General features: G+C 42.9%; 1 protein-coding gene across 4 annotated transcripts in view; it reads right to left on the minus strand.

Moving 5' to 3' along the window:
* ppp2r5a (protein phosphatase 2, regulatory subunit B', alpha isoform) overlaps positions 1-22,497 on the minus strand; it is a 35,825-nt gene extending 13,328 nt beyond the window's left edge. For 2 of the 4 annotated variants that reach the window (XM_081718273.1, XM_081718272.1), the window contains exons 1-2: positions 21,565-22,496; positions 5,693-5,889 (exon numbers count right to left, since the gene is read on the minus strand). In XM_081718273.1, the coding sequence (XP_081574399.1) occupies positions 5,693-5,889; positions 21,565-21,712 (345 nt within the window). In that variant the 5' untranslated portion in view covers positions 21,713-22,496. Of the gene's footprint in view, positions 1-5,692; positions 5,890-21,564 lie in introns of all 4 variants that reach the window. The other 2 variants (XM_081718274.1, XM_027015557.3) reach the window with 2 other exon arrangements.
* Between the last annotated feature and the right edge of the window lie 285 nt (positions 22,498-22,782).

A 22,782-nucleotide genomic window follows, 5' to 3' on the forward strand; every position in this document is an offset into this window, starting at 1 on the left:
GTCATATCACTTGCAAATGTGTTTATTACTGCAAAATTGAACCAGGAGACTTTAATTCTGGAAAATTTGCCAGCAGAGGATAAAATTTCAAAACTGAAAAATAAAACACCAAAATAGCCAAGGGATTTAGTTCTTTATTGGTTTTACTCCCTCCAAAGTGCTTTGATTAAAGCACCATGTTGAATCTAAGACACTGAGTGGAGCCATCTCAGGGAACGATGGCACAGGTGACAGCGTGGCTACCCTTTTGAACAGTGCGATGGACCATTGTTGGCTCTAGGCCTTTCTCCATTAACCCTGAAGCATTTAGTAACAGGCGATGTGTGGTCAGGCCTGAACTGGCATCTGTACTGCTATGCGCCTTTGGTAATTAGCCTGGCCTGTCTGCTCAAGCTGCCACCCAACATATTCCCAATTATGGCAATGTTTATATTCTTAGCTCATCTGAGGTTTTTGAAGTGTGGGTGCAGTCGTGGAATACTGCAATGCTCTCTCTGGTCACTCATTAGTGTCTTTCACTTGCAAAAGAAGTAAACATACTGCTTGGAGGGTAGTCTGATTCTTTGAACCATTGTAGTTTTCAAGCAACGCGCCTTCTTGAAATGTGGCTTAAAAACGGAAAGGTGGATTACTTTTCTGCAAAACACTAGCTATCGCTCTTTGCAGATTGTACCTAGCAGCAATACATGTAAAACCGCCACCATCCAGTTCATTGTGTATTCTTCAGTGCTTTGACACCGAGGCCATTTTTCTGCTGCAGGACATGTTAAATCAAGTGAAATTTATTTATATAGTGCTTTTTACAACAGTTGTTGCCACAAAGCAGCTTTACGGGCAGAGTTCTAGTGACAGACTACTAATACATGTAAAGGTTTGAGCAGATTTTGCAGAGTTGTGTTATTCCACAACACTGGCGCACTGGGTTTGATGTGTCCTGAACATTAAACGGGACTGTTATTCCGAGCTACCCCTTTGTGATGCTCTGCTGGAACGGACCCGTGTCTCATTGGGAAGGTGCTGTTCCTCTGCTTCTGTCTCCTCCAGCTACGCTCGAAACATTTCCCGCAGCATGAATCAAAACGCCAAAGGAGAGCGCTGCAACGCTCTGCTGACTGCCTTTAATCGTCTCTTGTCTTTTGGCGTCATGCGCATTTACAATAAAAGTTGCAAAGCTGTAATGTATAGGTGAACATGTCAAAGAGAAAAACAGACAAAAGAAACAGCCACATTAAAGCCCATTTGCAAGTGAGCCCATCATTTACTGCATGACACACTCACCATTAAATCTGGGGATCTGCAGTTATTTTGCAACATTTGTCAGGCCCTTGTCTGTAAATGCCCTTCTTTAGGGGCTTTCTTGCAGCTTCTTGGACTGACCTTGAAAAATGTTGCTATGACAGCTTTAGATTTACAGAGAGGTCTAAGAGAGGCTCACGTTCCCCTCAGCTGCTAAGCGGACAAACAACCCTGCCGTCAAGGTTTCAACTCACAAAGACAGTCATGGAATAACAATTCAGTGAAGGCTTGTGTCGATCAGAATTGCCCATATTCTCAGAGACACACAAGGGGAGATGCTACACACTGATTTAACACATGTAGATGTTCTACTTGATCTAGACAAAAATCAGAACAACCCGTTTTGACTGAGGGAAGATTTTTGGGGAAAAAAGGCATAAGGTCCTATGTAATTTGAAAAGCACTGTAAGAGATGTCAAATTTTAAATGTGTAAGAAATGGGCTGATGCTTGGGGAAAATATTGTGAAATATTAACAATATCTGATACATACCTAGTGTTATTTAAAACATGAAGCAAATTTTCAAATAAGTGAATAAAAACAAACAAAAAATTAATTTTCCAATAAGCATTCCAATATTTCAATGAGCATGCTTGACTGACAGCCTACTGTCACAGATTTGCACAACTCAGACAGATCTGGAAAGAAAATGGTGCAAGCAGGGAAAATCAGAATCATACATCCTAAGTTAACGCAGCCCAATCTAACCCGTTTTCATACATATAGAATTAATTCACGATGCTGCAAGATCTTTGATGGATAAACATTTTAGGTCTGTATAGAACCTGTTACTCCAAGACAATCACTTCCAAGACATTTGGCTTTTGCTCACTAGATAGCTTTCTCCAACTAGGTTGCTCAGAGAAACCAGGAATGCAGAGTTTACGTAAAGTTTAAGTGTGGGAGGGGTTAAGCCACATTAATTTCTCCAATCAGAAAGATAAAGTTTACATAAGTTTAACCCAGTATTAGGACCTCTACTCTGGAGGGAAAACATTCTGGCAAATATCATTTACTGGACTTTGAAAAAGTATTCAAAGGACACACTTTGTATATGTACAATGTGTGCCCAAGAGAACAAGATTAATCTAAATCAGAAAAAAACACAAAGCTCTAGCTTTCCCTGTGGTGTTAAAATATGCCACTCACTTCAGATGCTCATTTGCCAGTTGAAGATATAAAGCCTGCTAAATGAAAATAAATTACTGAGCCACTTGGAGAACAAACCATCTGTTTTAAAACCTAATTTAGCTAATCGGAATGGAGTCGTTTCACAGTCCGCATGGTACGCTCAGTCTCCTCTCACCAATGCTTGCCAGTGCTTGTTTTTCATTAACACAGCAGTGACTTAGCCAAGCACTTCGTTCAGAGCTGGCGTACAGAAAGGTAAAGGCCTTCTACTGGGCAGTAGTTTGACTGTGTTGAATGAAGGGGCGCTATGGTTCAGATCACTCCCCGAGTTCCCAACCTCTCCACTGACCCATGCTGGATGGTGTAGTCTCATGATGTGAGGGGTGGGAGGTGGAGCTGACCGGCAGCTGATCCTGTGTGTAATTACTCACAGCGATTGGCGATCGTTCCTCTATCTTTGGGTGTAATTACTGTAGAGCGCATCTACAGTTCTGTTTGGTAGAGAACCTACAGGCCTGTTCTGTACAGGGAGTGGAATCTGGTCTGGCATCTGAGACGCCAAGCCACGATCATGGCTAAATACTAAGAGGAGTCATTCACCTTGACACGTGCCGGGTTTTGAAACAGGGTTTTATGATGCCAGATTTCTTTTAATTGTACCATGTGAACACAGTATATTGCATAGTAGCGAACCCACATCTATTAGGCATGAGGATATCTTTTACACACACACACACACACACACACACACACACATTGATCATTTGTATATTTTAGCTTTATGTGATATCATTATTAATATCTTTTCTTTCTCTCTGTGTGTGTGTGTGTGTGTGTGTGTGTGTGTGTGTGTGTGTGTGTGCGCCCGCATGCACATGCTAGGAACATCCCAATCAATTTCAGATGTTGCAGACGAGCGCTCTGTGGGCCTATTTTCAGCTGCAGTGATTACATGATACAACAGCTACTTTTTACTGGAATACCCCATGGCAGTCTTTAAAACAGGGCACATCTGGGGTACATCGGTGTGTTCCTAACATTGTCGAGTGGCCATCACCACGTGTAGCAATACAGTTGCAATAAGCTATTTTGGCCCATATTGGGCACCCTTATCACTGAATCACTTTACAATCACTGTATGTTAGTGATAGAGACATTTCAGTTAATCAGTGGAATCGCTATGGCGAGGAAGGTTATTGTTCCTGAGTGCAGGCATTTTAACATTAAAGCCATTTCAAGCCACAAATGCACTTGTCTGTCTTTTATCTACAGCATACCTGTTGATGCGTCTGTCTTTGAAAAAAAAGTCACCAATTTAAAACAGAAAAGAAAGGGAGAAAGGCATCTTATTATTTCCAATAGTTTCTCCTCTCTCTCGGTCTCTGTGTCTGTCACACACGCAATCAAAAACCCTCCCACACAGAAATATTTTGGGAGCTTTCATTTTGGTTGCCGTTTGCCGATTTGCATGCACAACTCCTCTCAGGTGTGGTCCTCCGATTTCCGGCTGCTAAAAATAGGCTGGGGTTGTCATGGAGATAACCTTCCTAGAAGCTCTCTCCCCTGCATTGCTTTTTAAAGGGAAGCACAATGCCCAAGCTTATAGCTGTGAAGAGATGGCAAACCATCTTAGAGGACTAAAACCTTCACCATGAGGTGTCTCTCTCCAACACCCCCCCCAGCATATACACACGCATCATTTATCCAGTGATACTTGTACACCTGTCTTAGCAAAGTCACTAATGTATGCAACTCATTCATTTTAATGCCCTCGTACCAAGACGGATGCGTGCAGGTGTGCTGTAGTGGGCTGCAGGGTCAGAAGAGAGCACTCCTGTTCCAGAGGTCGTCTAGGTGCAGCACACGCTGGAAACAGCGGCGTGAAAACTGAAGGGGCTTTATTGATGTGTACTTAATCTGAATTGATATAAATCCGGGTTGCTTTACAGGATGAAACCAAGATGATGGATTAAAGGTGATGGATTAAAAGGTATTGCAGTATTTAAATGAAATATGATACTGCTCCTGGGCCTCTGAACCAAAATATGAATTGCCTAAAGCAACAGTAATGCCTTTTTTATGTTATTAGGTTGTGCACCTGGGCGATGTAGCATAGAACTGGAATTTCAGTTCTTCATGTCCAAGCAGACCGCAGTGAAATGCCTCCATTCCAGGATGACGAACGTCGCAAAATCAAACTGAAAATCACTGCACCTCAACCCCTTCAACCTCAATCACTGTCTATGTTTACAAGCAAAGATTTTTGCCCATCTGCTTGAATTCTCCTCCGATTACAGATTAATACTGAACTGTTTATATGCACACTCTGTTCAACAATCTGACGGAAAGCTCTGTTTACGTGCACACAGCAAGTAATCAAGCCCAAAATTACATGCACGTATAGAGCGCCATTTCGCGTACACGTTACCATGGCGACGAGCAGTCCGTTAATCCAGTCAAGAGTGAGACGAGCGCTGGCGCTACCCGTGTTGTCAGCTGTCGTGCTTGTTTTGAATCACCTTCAAATTATGACAGGCTCAGGAAGACCTACTTCACATATAGCCTTCTCATGAAGGAAGGAGCAAGAAGACGACATGTCCTGCAACCTTCCGCGACATATATTCTAATCTGCTCTATTGTTCATTTGCTCGTATACTTGTCTGTACAGCTCGTCATAGCGAGTTTTTCATCCGTCCATCATAACTATTTTTAAGTCTATGAAGCAAAAACTTTGTCTCTTCTGTAGACTAGATCCTGGCACCCACCATGTTGTAAACTTTCATTATGACACAAATGCATATTCGCAGAACTTATTAAACGTTTACAATAAAGAATGTAATCAGATAGGCATTTATTTGGCTATTATTCTTCTATTTAAGGGATTACAATCAAAAATTGTATTCAGAATGCTGTCAATCAGTAGTCTTTTCGATTTGAGATGTACGTATGTAGTCACATAAATATATTCTATTCCGTCTGAGCTATTAGTCGGATTATTAACGGGGTATCTAGATGTGTGTAAATGTAGCCGCTGTATTTCGGTTGCTTCCACAAGGGGAAGCGTGGAAAAAAAAGCACAGCGCAGCGCACGTGTGCACACAGTTAATAGTAATGACATGTTAGGAAAGAAAGGACACGTGCAACTAACATTTTGTCTGGGAGGCTTGCTGTATGTGGACCGATTTGACTTGAAGAAACCATGTGGACAGCAGCAAAAGAATAAACAAACAAACAACAACAATAGAGAAATAAAGACATTACTGACCATGTGGATGATGTCAGGGTAGGCAGAGTCCACCAGCACGCCCCGATTGGTGGACACGTAATCCACGAGCTCATTGAGTGTGGCCCGCTTCACCTCCTTACTCTTCAGGTCAGTGACCGAGTCCAGGAAGTCGAAGAGCACACAGCACTGCTGCAGCTTCTGGACAAACAAGACCTGCTGCTCTGTAGATGGAGTGTCTAAAACACAAAACGCCGGCACACACACGTTAGCGTCAACGGCTTGTCCTGTCTAATACGCAATGTGGAAAAGTTATTCATCTTTGCAGCCAAGTTTCAGTTTGCTGAAGGCAAGTGAAATAAAGTATGATGGGCAGCCATGGGAAGGCAGTACAGGAAAAGGAAGCACAAACGAATACATATTTCAAATGAATCTTAACTAATGAACAACATTCAATTAATCTTTGTGCCAGGAGAAAACAGCTGCTATGTATAGTGAATTTTATTGTAAGTTCTCAAGATCATAATTTGTCAAATAATAAATAAAGAAATAATAATAAGGTGCGGCATAGTGCATTAATTCATCCGCAGTGAAAGTTTCGTTTTAACCTAATTTGAGGCAATGGGATACTGCTCACAGCACCCAACCTTTTAAGTTAAATAACACAACTATTGGGACTGAAATTGTGCTGCCCGACCGAACACCCCCCTTATTAGTTCACAGGTATTCCTTCAGTGAAACACACACACACACACACACACAATATATATATGGCTCTCTGTAACCTATCAGACTTAGTCTAACATCTAACCCATTTTAAATGAAATTGACAAATCTCCCGCACAGAGGTTTACATACTGATACCACTGGAACGTCCACACTGGCTAGTTCACTGTGGGGCCCTACCAAACTCTTACTGTGCACGGGTGTCTGCATGTTAATCCCGGTGAACTCATTAAGTGATGCCAGACCTCCATGCCCACTTCTAAACACTTCAATAATCAGCTATACTTGTGTTTCCCTGTTTCCAGTATTCTTGCCTGTCTAGCTAATGCAAATATTCTCCCTGGTTTCCAAATGGTCCGCTATGACCCACATGCATAACAGGCCACAGGTTTAGGAATCATGTGTTTTGCAAATCTGGCGGATACACAGTTCCACACCTAGGGCTGCAATTCCCAGCACAATTTCATCTTTTCCATGCATGAACACTTTACCTTATCAGCTAACAATCATGCTCTTCCCATGTTCAAACAGGTATGTACCACTGAACTACGCAGTTCTATGATGTTAAAACGTTTTGAATAACAACTTTCATTGTTATGCCACCAAACTGCTCCAACTGCTCAAACAGGATTTTACCACTGACTGAGTTAGTTACAGGATTGTGTAATTAACTCTACTTACTAACACACTAACCTTATTAACTAACTCAATTTACTTACTAGTTTACCATTGACTTCCATTGCAACTTTAAAAAAAACCACACACATTATATATATATATATATACACACACACACACACACACACACAGTATGAACTTTATACTGTGGTATATCATTAGAGTGGATTATCCTCTCATTCCCAAATATAACATTGTACAATTGAGTGTTTGCCTTTTTTTTTTTTAACCACATAACTGCAGGTGAGAAATTAGATTTGACATGACAGTCCTTGGACAGCAGCTTCTATTCAACAAGGTGTCAAAACTGATTAGCCACAGGTTTCAATATCTAACCCATCAAACTCTAAATATACATGGTTTCTTCTATAACCCCTTGTGGTTAAGAATCAGTTTGCTGCAAGTAAATGAGGTAAAAGCAGGCAAACATTACTGAGAAGGGGTGCAGCACTGTGGGGAGATTTTGAACACAGCTGCTCTGAGCTTAAAAGATTTTATATAATAATATCCTCAGATGCAACCCACACTCTCTGTACTCAGATATTTATTTATATCTGTGTGCCCTCTTCACTTCTAGTAGCAAGATAATGAACCACAGGAACACCTGCAGGCACGCACCACCTTTCAGTCACTGGCTTCTCAGAGCGTCTCCTCCCTGCTCTTATGCATGGTGTTTCTTAGCTTCGTAGAAACATGAAATGATCTCGTGTGAAAATTGATGATTAAGTAAATGGAAAGTAATGATTTTTCTTTTATTCAGACTAGCTAGCCAACAACGCTAATTATATGATGACAAATTGAAAGGCCTCTCTACTTGCTTGCTCATGCTGTTAAAGGCGGTAGGATGAGCAGCATTCATTAAATACTAACGCAACAAACATGGATGTTTTTTTTAAAAAGGGATACAGTTTAATAGACATCAGGCAACATTCAGATATCCTGCCACATAAATATATCAAGTTAGTTAAGCAGTGTTAGGCAGTGGGGCTACCCATCAAACTGCTTCCAAGCCCCAAAACGAGTGAAGCCAGCCCCAACGTTGTCTCTCCGGGGGCAAATCCCTGGGACAAAAGCTTTTTGTTCATAGGTCCCTGGCAGGGATTTCCCCGCTGGAGCTCTCCGATGACAACAGCAGGTACGTGCCCAGACTTTGTTCTTCAGTGCCAGCTCTATTTTAAGGAGCATCCAATGGCAGATGAACTTGTACATCTTCTTATTTCTTCTATTCACTCATGTTGATTCTATACTAGTGTGAAGACCCCCTGACACCCTTCCTTTCCTGCTCCGCTGCCCGTGGTCCCTGGCACCTCAGGGCGTCTAATGGGGCGGGCTCAAAGTGAAGGGTGCTGCCTCCGGCATGCCCTGCTTCCAAGAGGGGGCCACTGTCCTGCCACAAGGAGGATATGTGCTCTAGTGCCCTGCATCATTGAGGGTGCTATTGCCCAGAACTGTGCTGAGGGGGGCAGGACAGCATGGAGGAGATGCTGGTGCCCATTCCTGGAGCAAACATGAGATAATCTTAGCATAAGATAACTTTAGCTGACTGCCAGTTCCAGCTCTTGATCCCAGCTACAACTGGCTTCCGATCACATTCCCTTTTTGTCTGTAGTTCCAGGTCCGGCTATCACTCCTGTTCCGTCTTCGGCACCGGCTCCTGCTGCCAACACAAGCCAGGACTTCGTCCCTTCCCCGGCTCCCGAATTGAAAATCCCAGCTGATCCTAGAGTGTTTAGCCTCTGATCCTAAGATAGCTTAGCATCACCAGCAGCCCAGAACATGGGGCCAATGCCATCAACCTGCTCTGCCGGCCTCTCCGTTTCCAGTTCACGTCCATGGCCCCTACTCCTGTCTCTGGTGGTGCCCCCAGCTGACTGTCCTCTTGCCTTTGTTTTTATTTTGTCTACGCCCCGGTCTCATGCTTTGCATATTTGAGCCCTTCATTGGTTTTACCCGTCTCATTTTCGCCTTTTCTACCAATGTTTTTATACCTCATGGGTTCCTGTTTTTGCTGTCAGTTCATTGGGTTGTTTGTTATCATCTGTATTCTATTGTTCCTATATTGGTTTTTTGTATCGCCATGCTTTGGTTTTTGATATGTTTTGTGGCTTCCTTTCTTACAGCTACATGGCATAGATAGATAGAGATAGATTGATCTATCACTTTATTAATCCCAGGGGGAAACTGACATATTGCAGTAGCTCAAGGTACAAAAAGGCAACAGTGCAAAAAAGCAGATAAACCTCAAAAATAAATAAAATAAAAATACAAAATATACAATGTATAATAAACAAGAAATGTAATAAGAACTAAGATATAGTATGTATGTCTTGCACAAAGTGTAAGAATGGTAAGGTGTCTGATCGATCATTCACTGTTTACAGTCTAACAGGTAAAGTGACAGTGCAATACAAACATTCAGTTAGGTGTGTATATACAATTGTGCAGTGAATGCAGAACAGAATGACAACAGAGTGGATATTAATAATAAGTACGATTATCTAGTGCTTAATACCACTCAGTAGTGTCCCGACACAAAGAAGAATTGTACAGTGTGATCACATTTGGTACAAGTGATCTCCTGTACGGCTCCTTACTACAGCGGAGCTAAATGAGTCTGTTACTAAAAATGCTTCGCTGTCTGGCCAGTAGATTATGGAGGAGGTGTGAAATATTGTCCAGGATAGCCGTGAGTTTGTTAACTGTCCTCCTTTTAACCACCACCTCAAAACTGTCCAGAGAGCAGCCCAGGACTGAGCCAGCCTTCTTGATCAGTTTGTTGAGCTTGTTTGCGTCTCCTCCTCTGATGCTACCTCCCCAACACACAGCTGCAAAGAAGACAGCACTCACGACAACAGACTGGTAGAACATGTGTGCAGCAAGATGCTGACAATTAAAGGAACTGCGCTTCCTCAAAAAGTAAAGTCTACTCATCCCCTTCCTATACACAGTTTCTGAGTTGCCCTTCCAGTCCAGTTTATTGTCGAGGATGACACCAAGATATTTGTACGTTATCACCTGCTCAACATCCTGATCCTTGATGGTAATAGGACTGGTTGTTGTCCTCCTCCTGAAACCCACCACCATTTCTTTGGTCTTGTCCACACTGAGGAGCGGATGGTTCCTCTCACACCACTCTACAAAATTGTTAACCACATTTCTGTATTCTCCCTCCTGACCATATATGATGCATCCAACCACCGCAGAATCATCAGAAAACTTCTGAAAATGGCATAGGTCAGACCTGTACTAGAAGTCAGTAGTGTACAAGGTGAATAGGAAAGCTGAGAGTACATTTCCCTGTGGTGCTCCAATGTTACTGACCAAGACTTCAGATTGGCTTGCTCCCAGCTGCACATACTCGGGTCTGTCAGACAAGTAGTCCTTGACCCAGGCGATCATGGACACATGCACCAGCATTCTCTCCATCTTCTCCCCCAATCTGAGAGGTTGGGTGGTGTTGAATGCGTTTGAGAAATCAAAAAAAGTTATTCTTACAGTGGTGGTGTTCTGATCCAGATGTGCATGTGCCTTCTGCAGTAGGTAGATAACAGCATCATCCACGCCTACCTGCTGCTGGTAAACAAACGGCAGAGGGTCCAGAAAAGGGCCGGCTATAGGTCTAAGCTATGACAGCACTAGTCTTTCCAGGACCTTCATGATGTGAGATGTGAGCACCACCAGTCTGTAATTATTCAAGGAAAAGGTAGTAGACTTCTTTGGAACAGGAATTAGGCAGGAGGTTTTCCACTGCACTGGCACCTTCTTCTGTTTAAGGCTCAGGTTATAGAGCTGCTGAAGGACCCCACACAACTAGGTTGCACAAACCTTCAGTACCCTTGGGCTGATTTCATCCGGTCCTGCAGCTTTGCCGACTCTAAGCTTTTCCAGCTGTCGAACAACCTGGCTGGTTGGTACTTCTGGGTGGGGGAGCTGTGAAAGTTGTGAATCAACAGATAATGACTGTAGGGTGAGAGGGGGTGGGTGCTGATGTTTAAGAGGTGTTGATGTTGAGGAAGTGGGGGAGAGTTCTATTAATGATAGCGGAGGTACCCTTAAACACTGCACATCTCAGCACTTATGTGCTGCTCATCCTTGCTACTTGTCATAATGCCATGTCTGATGTTACTAAGATAAACTTGACCAAAATGTTACAAACCCTGTATGTCACATTTTTGTTAAATATAATTTTGAAAAAGGCCAGCTCATATTAGCTCCATGCATTTTTTTACACAAAATCGAGTTCTCCCTGTTCAGCTGTATATGCAAACGTAGCTCGCATTTGCACAACACTGCTGCTGCCGGAATACAATCATAGAAGAAATACTCGCATGAGTACACCTTCAGTAAAAGTAAAGGAAAATCTTCAGTAAAATCTTCAAGGACAAATCTGCCCAATATTTTATCCCTCTGTCAGCCACATGCATCGTACCATCGCTGTCATTCTCCTGACAAAGCCATTCTGACCATTCTCAGAAGGCTGTGCATCAGCTGTTACACAACAAGCCAATCCATGGCAAAATACTGATGCATTTCTCAGCATGACATGCTCTGGTCTTGGAAGAGTGTAACCACAGAACAACCCCTGGGCCACTTACATAAAGCACCCTGGCTTTACTGCAAAACCACCACACCGAAGCTTTAGTGGTGGTATCTGGAAGCCCTTTACTTGTGCCTTAAAATTATAGCATGAGCAGTTTGCCTGACCTCACTTATGCATTATTTTGGATAGACATAGACAATGACTTTTGAGTGGACTCATATGGACATGTTAAAGCTTTGTGATCAGAAGCCCCAAACCTGAAGCTGGTTGAGGTCAGAAATATGGCCGAGACATGCCCCACTGCGGTACCGCCCACACCAGGGAGGTCAGAGGAATGGCTGAGACATGCCCCACTGCGGTACCGCCCACACCGGGGAGGCCAGAGGAATGGCTGAGACATGCCCCACTGCGGTACCGCCCACACCAGGGAGGCCAGAGGAATGCAGCTGGTTGTGCTGCCTAGGGGTAAAAGACTGAGTAGTGAGTTGGTTGTGAAATCTTCCTCCTTTGTGTCACTGCAATACTAATGAATCCCCTATTCCACACCAATCATGCCTTCTCAACCATGCATGGGCTGCATTTGCCTGTTCAAACTACTGCAAAAACTGTGCCTAGTAACTCACTTTTTGGTTTCAAGTATGAATGCGTATGGTATGTTTACACGTTCTTGAATATGAATATGTATAGTCCGTTTACACACGTTCTTGAATATGAATGCGTATGGTCTATTTACAAATGTTCTCACAGGTTTTTGCATGCTGGATGCCACCTATTACCTTACCCAAGCAAATTCCCGATAAAGATGCTTCACTTGGCGATAGAGTTCAATGCTTAATAAAATGTTTGATTCTAAAGCAAATCCAGTTCATGATCATGTCTGCATAAATCTCCACAAGCCACGTACAGCTCAGATGGAAATTGCCCAAGTCTGGTCCCCTCTGTCAAAGTTTCTTCCTCATATCATTTGATAAAGTTTTTCTCCTTGCTACTGTCGTTCATGGCTTGTTCTTAGGGGCCTGGATGTCTGTACATCTGATAAACTTGCGAACCTTTATACATTGTAAACAAAAGTGCCTACATTTCTTGAAACAGAAATTAGCTCACACCCTTCTCTAGCACTGGAACAAACCAATCACTCCAGACATATTACATAGATTTAGGCTTTTCTGTAGTCCGTCATTTAGCTAATGTCACAGATAATGTAGGAAAGCAAGAGTTTCATAACTCCTTTCCATTTAATCCATATGATTAATCCACTATGTTAGTGGTTATGGTTGGTTAGCTGAACAATAGGCAGGACTGGCTGTTAAACAACTAAAATGTACTGCAACAAGTACAGAGTTCAGATATGGATGAAATGCCTGTTCCCCACCAGCCAATACCACCATGTGTACAATGCACCACTGTCTTCCTAACCTGAGAGCCAGAGAAGAAAAAAAAAAAAAAACCCCAGATATGTTTACTTTGGCTGACTCACCATCAAGGTCTTCTTTAGGTCATTATCTCTTTATGGGGGAGAGAGAGAGAGAGAGAGAGAGAGAGAGGGAGGATGCAAACTGATGTAATGCTAACATTACCACTAAGGCCATATTTATTTAGTACTCCATGTACCGTAGCTGGCGGATCTAACTTCTCACCAAAGGTTTTTGTGCGTATTCTGTATGGCTTGCATCATCTACAAAGGCAGGTATCGATGTGCTCTAACCATCAAGCACAGAGACCGTGACCTTGGACACATGAACAGACACATGCCCACACCGCCTCTACTGCACAAAATCACATGATGTAACAAGGGCAGAAGTACAGTTGGTTTGATGTGTAGAAATAATGACCGTGTTGTAATAGTGCCATTCTACTAGTCATCCTGTTAGGAAATGGGCCTGTTATTAAATAAAAATATAAATGAAAAAAAAAAGAAGACAACAAACTTTCCCATTAATTAACTGTATTGCATCATTAATTATATATAATTATTATATGTATTTACTGTATACATCATTATATACTGTAGTGTCATGGTATAAACAAGAAATAGTCTCCAACAGACGTTTATTAGCTCCTGTAATAAATTACAGTATGGACCCAAAAGTGACCCGCCTTTCTCGCTGCCATCATTACCATAATAAAAACATCCAAACCAGAGAGTCTCCCCTGAAATGGGGAGACCATCTGACTTATTTAGAATATGAAAGAGCCAAGCAGGAAGGGCCGCAACTGCTTTTCCTGTTGGGCCAGAATACGTAATCAACTCAAAGGGATTTTGATAATGAGCGATAACCATCGCAGACAAAAGGGATCCTGTACGCCGCAGGCACATCTTAAACTTGCGGCTCGGGTCGGCTTCAAAGAGCAGGCAGTAAACAATGGAAAGAAACAAAGAAATTGTACCATGACGATTTGACAAGGCGCTGGAACTGAGGTAGAATAAATGACAGGAAACAGTGAAGTGTTCTGTTCCCATGTAGTGAAAACCACAACAGCAGTAGTGATAAGTGTTTGGACCATGTGATAGGGCCACTATAGCAGAGAGGGCAGAAGGATGTTCCGTGCCACTCCCATAAACCACACTCTTCATCCTCTCACACCATCTAAGGTCAAGAGCTAGCTAGCTGATATTGCGAGTAGCTATTAAAAGCTTTTATTAACTTTACTACATACAATGAAAAAACCAACACATGGGAGTCAGCCGTTTTACTGGGACAATTAGATGTCTCTGAACTCCTAAATACCAGTGTGTTGGCATGAAAGGTACAGCTGCTGGAGGCTTTTAATATACATGTAAATACTGCTTGTGTAAACAACATATACTAATTTCACTGAGAGAGCGAGAGAGATGGGTAGTAAAAATTAAGTGTAATACACAAGGTTCAGACAGAGACAGAGGTCCTTCATCAGCTGTTACTACAGTACACTGCAGTAACTCCATGGGAGAAAAAAAAACAAAAACACACACACACACACACTTCCCCCCCCATATTCCAGGTAGCAAATGCAGTGTACTGCAGAAAAAGCAGAGATGGTCAAAATTGCAGTTTGCAGAGGTGTGCAGAGAAACCTCCACACACTCACCGTCACGCACAAAATATCCTGACATTGCTTGCCCCATTTTCAAAACAAGTAATTCATAAAAGAGGCCACTGCAAACGTGGCACAACTGCACAAGACAGTCAATTAGCTTCTGAGTAGAACTCACCTAAAAAAGGCCTGGTAGCCTGTAGCTGCATCCAACAAAGTGAGACCTTTTTGCTAAGTCGAGCTGAACCTTCTCGGCTCTGAAGGCCTGCCTGTGCTCTTGGTCTGTTCTGTATGTAAACTGCCGTGCCTCAATTGAGGCACATACAAAGTAGCTTGAACCATGGTTTGTTAAGACCTTCCTCTGCATAACCATTTGTGGCTGTGGGTCCGCAAGAGCTTAACAGGCTTTGCTCTCACCGGGCGTGAAGGGTGGCTTCGTCACTTTCCGCAAGTCGATTTAGAGCGATGCTAGCGAGGGCGTGTTTTGTGAGTACTGACGATTTGATTTCACATTTCAAAAGTGTTTTGCACCAGCCCCCCATTTTTGCTTTTGATACTGTCCCCCCATTACACCCTTACTGGGGAGAAACCTGATCAATAAAATAATACACGAATAAATGAAGGACTGAATGATTGATCTGTGAGGTTCCAGAGAAGCCTGCTCTCCTGGTTCTACAGCTCTTTCTGCGTGCAGCCCGTTCGTGTGCAGCGGGGTGGGGAGTGGAAGACCGTGGGCCGATGCTGCTCCGCCCCTTCAAAGCCTGGTCTCCAATAACAAATCTTCATCACTACATAAACAACTCCACAGTTTCGGCCGAGACGAGAAACCGGAGACAACGCTGCTGACAAAACAGATTAATATATGGAGTGTTTCCGCTTACAGTGCCATGATCATTAAATCTTAATATAATTCAAATAAATACTAACAAACTGTGAAATGTAAAACCTTCCAGAGGTTGTTAACTGTAAAAAGGTCCAGAGGCTGATGGTCTGAGCTGATCTGAAGTGATGAAAAGAAAAATCCCTAATGTGGACAAGCACCACGTGCCAAACAACTTTACAGTTAAATTGCCAAAGTGTCTGGTCAAAACCCTTCCCTGATGTTGAAGTAGGCCTGTCAGGTTGTGTGCACCAAGCGTTTTAAGGATAGGGGCAGTAAAAGACATCCCTGCATGTCACTGTGGTTGTCTGATTCACCAGAAAATGATGACAGACTTGCATCTCAAACACACTCCCCAGCCAAAACTCAATGGCTGATTCCATATCTGTAACTGGGAAATCAAGGCTGGGATGTCCTCTGGGAACTGCACCGAATTCTCCTGTTTTTTTTTAAATTACATATAATAACCATCTAGTTGGAGTATCTGTTTACTATTACACACACTTCCAGATTTTTTTGTTTAAATTTTTCATCATTTCTTAAGGTTTGGCCCTCGTGCCCTCTCAGGCTCAGGTTTTTTCCTTGCCACCTGCTTAACATGCACCAACAGGCTGCCAGAAAACGCTGTCCTCAGATGATCTTGGACTTAGGCCTAACGTTCTAGTTCTCAGATTCAAGGGGGAAAAAAAAGTCCAAACAACCACGACTTTACAAGCGAAGCGAGCAGTGGCAAATGTTTAAAAGTCCCCGAGGAAGAGGACAGATGGGTGATCCCCTACTCACCAGTTACCGCTCTTTTTAGCCAATAAAAGGCAAAAATTGACATTTAATAGATAAACATATATTTCAGTTATATTGCAACACCAAGTGAAAACTTGAGGCAATATGGTTAAAGACCGGTCTGCGTCATTTTGGCTGATTTACGTTTGTTGCATCTCGTGAATGTCATGGCTCAAACAAACCCACCGCACCCATCTGGAGTGTCTGAAATTGGACGTTTACAGCACACAGGAGGAGTGCTATGCTACTCTAGGAGGCTCATATATACACACTGCAGCCCCTCCCCCATAACATTGGTGTTGCAAAGGCCAATATCGCAATCACGATCAAGAAACGATTGATGCAGTGATTATTGGGCTGTAGCAGGCAGAGAACATTTAAAGCGAACATCTTGGATCAGGCCCCGTATTTCTGCTCCCAGGAGCGTGTGGATGCCCGTTGATCGGGGCAGGCCTGGTGTGGCTGCGGCGGCGCGCTGCTCCCTTCCCAGAGTGACGATAATCGGATACCAGCCTGCCTCCTACACACCTGCCGTGAAACATGAGGCTTTTTCCACTGGTGGAAAGGCCAGAGCAGGATGGACGCTCTCCGCAGGGAGCTGGAAATCAGCAAGCGACATGGTCGCCAGGCTAATAATACTCTTTATGTAAGGGAGCTGAAAGCTTGGATGAGAGAGGCCACCCAAACGCCTTCTGCTCGGCGCGCCTCCAGCACGGCACGGTGGTTGTTGATGTGAGGTTCGGGTTCATCTGCACATCGCATGCGGCAAAGAAACACTTCAAACATGTGGATTAAGAGGCCTTCAACATGAAAGCCGGGCCGGGCTCTTTGATATTATGAAATGCATTCATTGATTCTGTGGTTGGTTACCACGCTGGTACACACACGAAGATGCACACACTCCCTTTCCTCTCGCCCTCTCCCTCTCACACACAGACAGACATGCAGACGTTCTCTCTGCTTGTAGCTTTCTTTTTCTCTCCCTCTCAAACACACACACAGACACGATGAGTCACACGCAACAGACCTTCACTCAATCGGCCAAAAGAGTTTAGCACCCCATGTCTCTCGTTGCTGCGGCAACAAGGCAAGTCTCGCAGTAAGTTCTGATGTTGGAATCTCTGGCACATCTGTGGAAGTCAAAGCTTCCCTCAATGGGAGCAATCATTTGCTCTATGATGGCACCCTTCCGTGTAGCCACAGCAACGCCCCCCCCCCCCCCCAAAAAAAAAAAAACCAAGAAAAACCCACCCTATCATTAAAGCTTGCCACCAAAAAGCCATTGCTGTCCTCTAAAACACTATTTAGCAAACCTCAGCACCAAAGCACCAGGGACCCTTCATTGAGAAGTAAAACATTGCTAAAAACAGAAACTGAATGTTTCGCAGACTGCTGTGCTTGTGGCCTGTGCCTTTACACTACTAAAAGCCTGACTAATCCCCCAGCTGACCTGGGGTGCAGATCTGTGCTTCTGAAGCATACGCGCACACTCTTTGGACTGCGAGATTGGCAGCCAGATAGCAGAGATAGTGTCATGTTCGGTTAATGACTAATGGTGATAACTGGAAGGATGCAGGCATAACCAAACTGGGCGAAAATCACACAGTATTCCGTTCCCCTAGTTTTAGTTACCAATATGCAACGTATGAAAGATAGTAGTTGTCAAGCCTCTGAGCCCAACACAGGTTCACACAGGCAACAACTAATGTAGAAAATCGTCACACAGGGTAGAAAGAAAAGTTGCCCAGCCCGATTTTAGAAGACCAATCATTAGGCATTAAAGTCTGCCTCAGTCCTACCTCTCTCACAGAGCAATGCCAGTGATTGACAGCCAGCGTGGCCAATGGAATCTGCCTCAGGGCTATGGAACACTGCCACGGCTGCAACCTTCAGGACTGTCTATAGACGTTCTATGAAATCTGTTGTGTCATTTGTAGTTAAAATACCAATTTAGAACATGCCATAGTTCCTGTTGATACAATGGTTCATCTGGTTTCTTTATATAAATGACATGATGACTTGCAATTGGTTTTATTATAGCATGCATGTTTTTTTTCCTCTTTGTGGAGAAAAATTTGAAGAAGGGTGCAGCGCAGCGGGTGCAAAACCATGAGCGCACCCAGAACCAGCAGCTGCCTCTCTTCCTCACGACCAATTCAAACCACGGCCTGTTGGACCGCACATTTGATGAGATGTTGAACGCATGACTTACAAATTAATGGAAACAATGCAGGACATTGTTTTGAAAGTTCATTACCTCAAAATTATAGTCTGCAACATGGGGGGGGGGGATGGGGGGGCTCTGCAGATCCACAGGGTGTTGATAAATGAAACATGTTACATCAATTGCTGATGTGGACTGTTTGAAAATCAGTTGAACATAAGGTATATGAAGCAGCCATAGGGGAGCTGGTTGCAGTCAGGACTGTGGGCCAATCGCTCGTAGACTTTTAATGCTCTAGTATGGAAGCTCCAGAGTTGAAATGTTGCATGAGATGGTCAGAACCTGTAGGAAATAAGGAACTAAAGAGCAAGTTGTTGGCTGAAGCTGTATGTGTAATATGCAAGTGGAGCCCATACCCAGTAACACTGGCGCAGAGGTGAAAATGATGGTGCTTAGAGCAGTGGAGGACCTCAGGGTTTCACCAGAGGTGTCCAAACATTTTACTGAATATGAGATCAACTACAATATCCCTACATTTAAACAATGACTGGACTGTGAGTAGAACGGAGACGGTACATGGCTAGACATACCTCTTAATGCCACTGCACTCAGGATGATTCCACCGCAACCAAGCACGACAAGCATGTGTCTCCATTATGTCATTTTGACCCCACAAGACGTTACACACAAGCACGGAGATGAAAACAATGAACCGGTTTTCGCGTAGACGAACCAGCAGATGCTTCTCGCTTCTTAGATTACTGGCATTATTTTGTGACAGCAGACAAAAGCTACAACGCAACTAAAGTGGAAGTAGTTACGTGTGAATGAGAGCTGTTTCAGTATTGGGTTGCATTCAGGTGTGGCTTATACAGGCAAGGCACTGCTTGTGCTGACAAATGCCATAACATGGAAAAAAAGGTTCAGATCCCTCCCTCCTTTGGTAGACCAATATATAGGCCTACACAGAAGTAATAAAAAATATAAGCACAAATTCTCATGTAACCATTTTTGGAAATTATAATTGATGACAAATTCTGTAATGAGTTCTGTAATCCAGATCTGGGTTCTGTAATCCAGATTGCATGGTAGATAAACCCTTTTAGTGCTCAGAAATGCAAATTAATGTCCAACAGAAAAACAAAAACACATTTGAAAATATGTAGTAGATATGTAGAGATAAAAACCATTCACATACACAGCTCGGTGGAAACCTCTGGCCCAAGGCAGATCACGTCTCTGCCCTGCCATACATAGGCAAGATTTGTAAGACTTTCCTGAGTGACTGAATTGTCAGTCTCCCACTGCTGCTAAATTCACTCCTCCATCTGCAGGGCCAGGGGCTTCCACAGCCTCAATGTCTGCCATGGCTGCGTTGTGATGTCACACCCACACACACACACACCCACCCACCCCTCTATTTTAAACAAGGACTGTTCCAATGACATGAACACACTGTGAATCTCACCACCTTTAGAGATTTCAGAACACCGCGCGCTGAATCCATGTACAATTGGTATTAACCTGCTTTTTTTTGTTATTTGTCTAAATGATAAATATGCATCCAGCTGACATTAACAGAAGATGCAAAATAGCATGCAATCAATCAAAATTGGGGCAAACATCAAAAGAACAGGTCACAATTGATACATATATGGATCTGGAGATCTGTAGGTATACAGGTTATTAAACATTTTCTAGCCCAGCTCTGTGCATGGTTTTGTTTGGGAGGTGGAAAAGACAAACTTTGCTGGTAGTAACGTGGTAATTTTATTTTGCAAAACAGAACACAGAGCCATACTGTTTTATGCACTGGAAAATCTGATTTAATAAAATATAATGACATGTTCACCATCAATGCCCATTATCAAACAAATGAATTTATAATAATGAAAAAAGTAGCAGGACACATATACATCAAAGCACGAACTGCACATCTCTGTTTAAAGACATATGTTATAAAATTTTGTGACAATCATGTTAAAAAAAACCCTGTTCACATCAATAAATAATCAGTGATTTTCCAGATTGAATTACTGAGAATGCACTGCAAAATTGTGTGTGTAGCTGGTAGTTGGTAGAGAAGCATCTTTTATGCATCTCCTTCAGCTTTAACAGCAAAACTGGTGACAGAATCTCATACAACTAATCGAAGATATTAAATTCTGTGAAAATTCAGCATATGAACCTAAATGAATCCCGATGCCTAACATTTGTTTGTGTTGCAGCACCCAATGGTCATTTTGGTTACTAGCACTCTACCTAAATGGTCCCAAATAAGAAAAACAAAGTAGGCCAGTGAAACCTGTCACACCAGCGTGTCTGATCGGGTGACTGAACAGAATCGGACAGGTTCCAGACTTAACTGTAGACAAGAATAGTCAACAGATAATGCTTTTATCTGTCTGATCTGGTATGACAGACTGCCCTGCAAGAAAGAAAGCCATATACAGGAGAGCAGAATAATTTGAAACATCTCAAAAGAAATCCTTTTATAATATTTATCTTACCTGGGACCTCAAGCACGAGTGTACAAATGGAAAGAAAGGCTCATGCTGGATCCTTTTCGAAGATTAAACTACACTCTTATATCACTGTCCAGCAATATAACACTAGCCGTATTTCAGAAAAAAAAAAAAAAAAAAAAGTTTGTCATTTCATTTGTGCGCAATAGTGGCACGCAATGAAAGCAAACGACTCTCGCAGGAACAGTAACAATAGCTTATCTACTCTATCTGTAAAGCGTTCAAATAAAGCCCCACGCGAAAGTGCCATGTCAAAACAAAGTTTTCACCTGAGATATTGTCCAAAAAAACCCCCAAAAAACAAACAAAAAAAAATCCCAGACGTTTTGAGTGTCAGCGTTTTAACCTGATCACTCCATCACTCTAAAATGAATGAGCTAATTGAATGACTGACCATATTGCACAAGGGTTGGGAGTATATAGCAGGTTCACACCAAGAACACTGGCTTTAGGAGACACATTATTGAATATTTTAGAATATACAGTAAATATTGTTAGTTTCCACATAAAGATTACCGTATGTATGCCAGAACAAAAAAAAAGCCTCATAACTTATTTTAGATTACAATGACTAGGTTACAATGTCGAGTAGCGTTATCCTCTTACCTTTGAGATGAGGCAGGGGCGAAAGCTCCACGAGTGAGCTCTGTGTGCGAAACTGGGACGACCCTTGAGATTTCCTCTGTTTCTGGGCCTTTCTCATCGATTTCCGTGTGAACCCATCTACTTTCTCAGTCGCAGAGATCGCCGACATTTTGATACAGACACTGCAGCTAGCTTAAACTATTTTGTAGCGTACCAACAGAGTGGTACGGCGTCCGAAGAGAATATTTTAAAGTATGTTCGCATTTAAATCTTCCAGAACAAACTGGGAAAGCAAAGTGTGCCGTGGGATTAACCGAATAGCCTATTTCCCATTTAGGGTTACCACCCGCAGACCTGGGTGCGCTTGTTTAGAGCACACAGAACTGTTGACAAAACTAACCATAGCACATGAACTGACAAGGCATCTGAAAAGACCGAACAGCGGCGTCTAAAATGCCCAACGAGCCTTCACAACGACGACCGTCGCTTTAAGTTCTGACATAAAAAGCTACTTCAAAGTAATCCACAGGTTGCGAGCCTAACTTAGATCGTTTATCAAAAAGTGCAGTCGGTCATTCAGGTTTACCCAGTTAAATTGTGTCAAACCGACCCGACGTCGTGTCCACTTAAGTCTCCGTGACATAGCTCATATTTCCCGCATAGGTTTGCTATTTTTCGGCGCAGTTGATGTGATAGCCTGCTCCGCTTGTCGGTTATTCCGCACAGAAGTCCGCACAGACGACTCAAGTCAAACCTACACTAACGATAGACGGGCGCAGGCAAATAGCTCCAAGGCAAATACGAACTCACGAAAAATGCTACGAAAATCGGTCAGAAGATAGTGTGTATATCGCCGCATATAGAGATCACGCAGTGCTATTAACTGTAGAACTGACCTTTATGATCAATCTATTGCAACGCAGCAGTCTTACTGTTGTAATTGACAGCTAGTCATTTCAGCCTACTACTCAGTTGCTTCTGATCAGATTGACGGGGTTTGTATCCAATCAAAGGCCAGGATCGAACCACTCCGACCAATCAGGCTCCTGTTCTAACGAGTTCTTCGAGCCACACGGGCCTGCACTGAAGCCAAGTTGGACGATATTTTTGATATAGTATAAACATAGTACAAGTATTTAAGTGCCTAATAATATCGAAAAGATTCACGAATCACAAGAAATTCATGAATTTCCAGTGCAAAATTGGATTCATTTTTTGGGGTCTTGGTTCCAGCTGTTA

Source organism: Electrophorus electricus, chromosome 7, assembly GCF_041902795.1.
Source record: "Electrophorus electricus isolate QZ-2024a chromosome 7, ASM4190279v1, whole genome shotgun sequence".
Lineage (NCBI taxonomy): Eukaryota > Metazoa > Chordata > Actinopteri > Gymnotiformes > Gymnotidae > Electrophorus > Electrophorus electricus.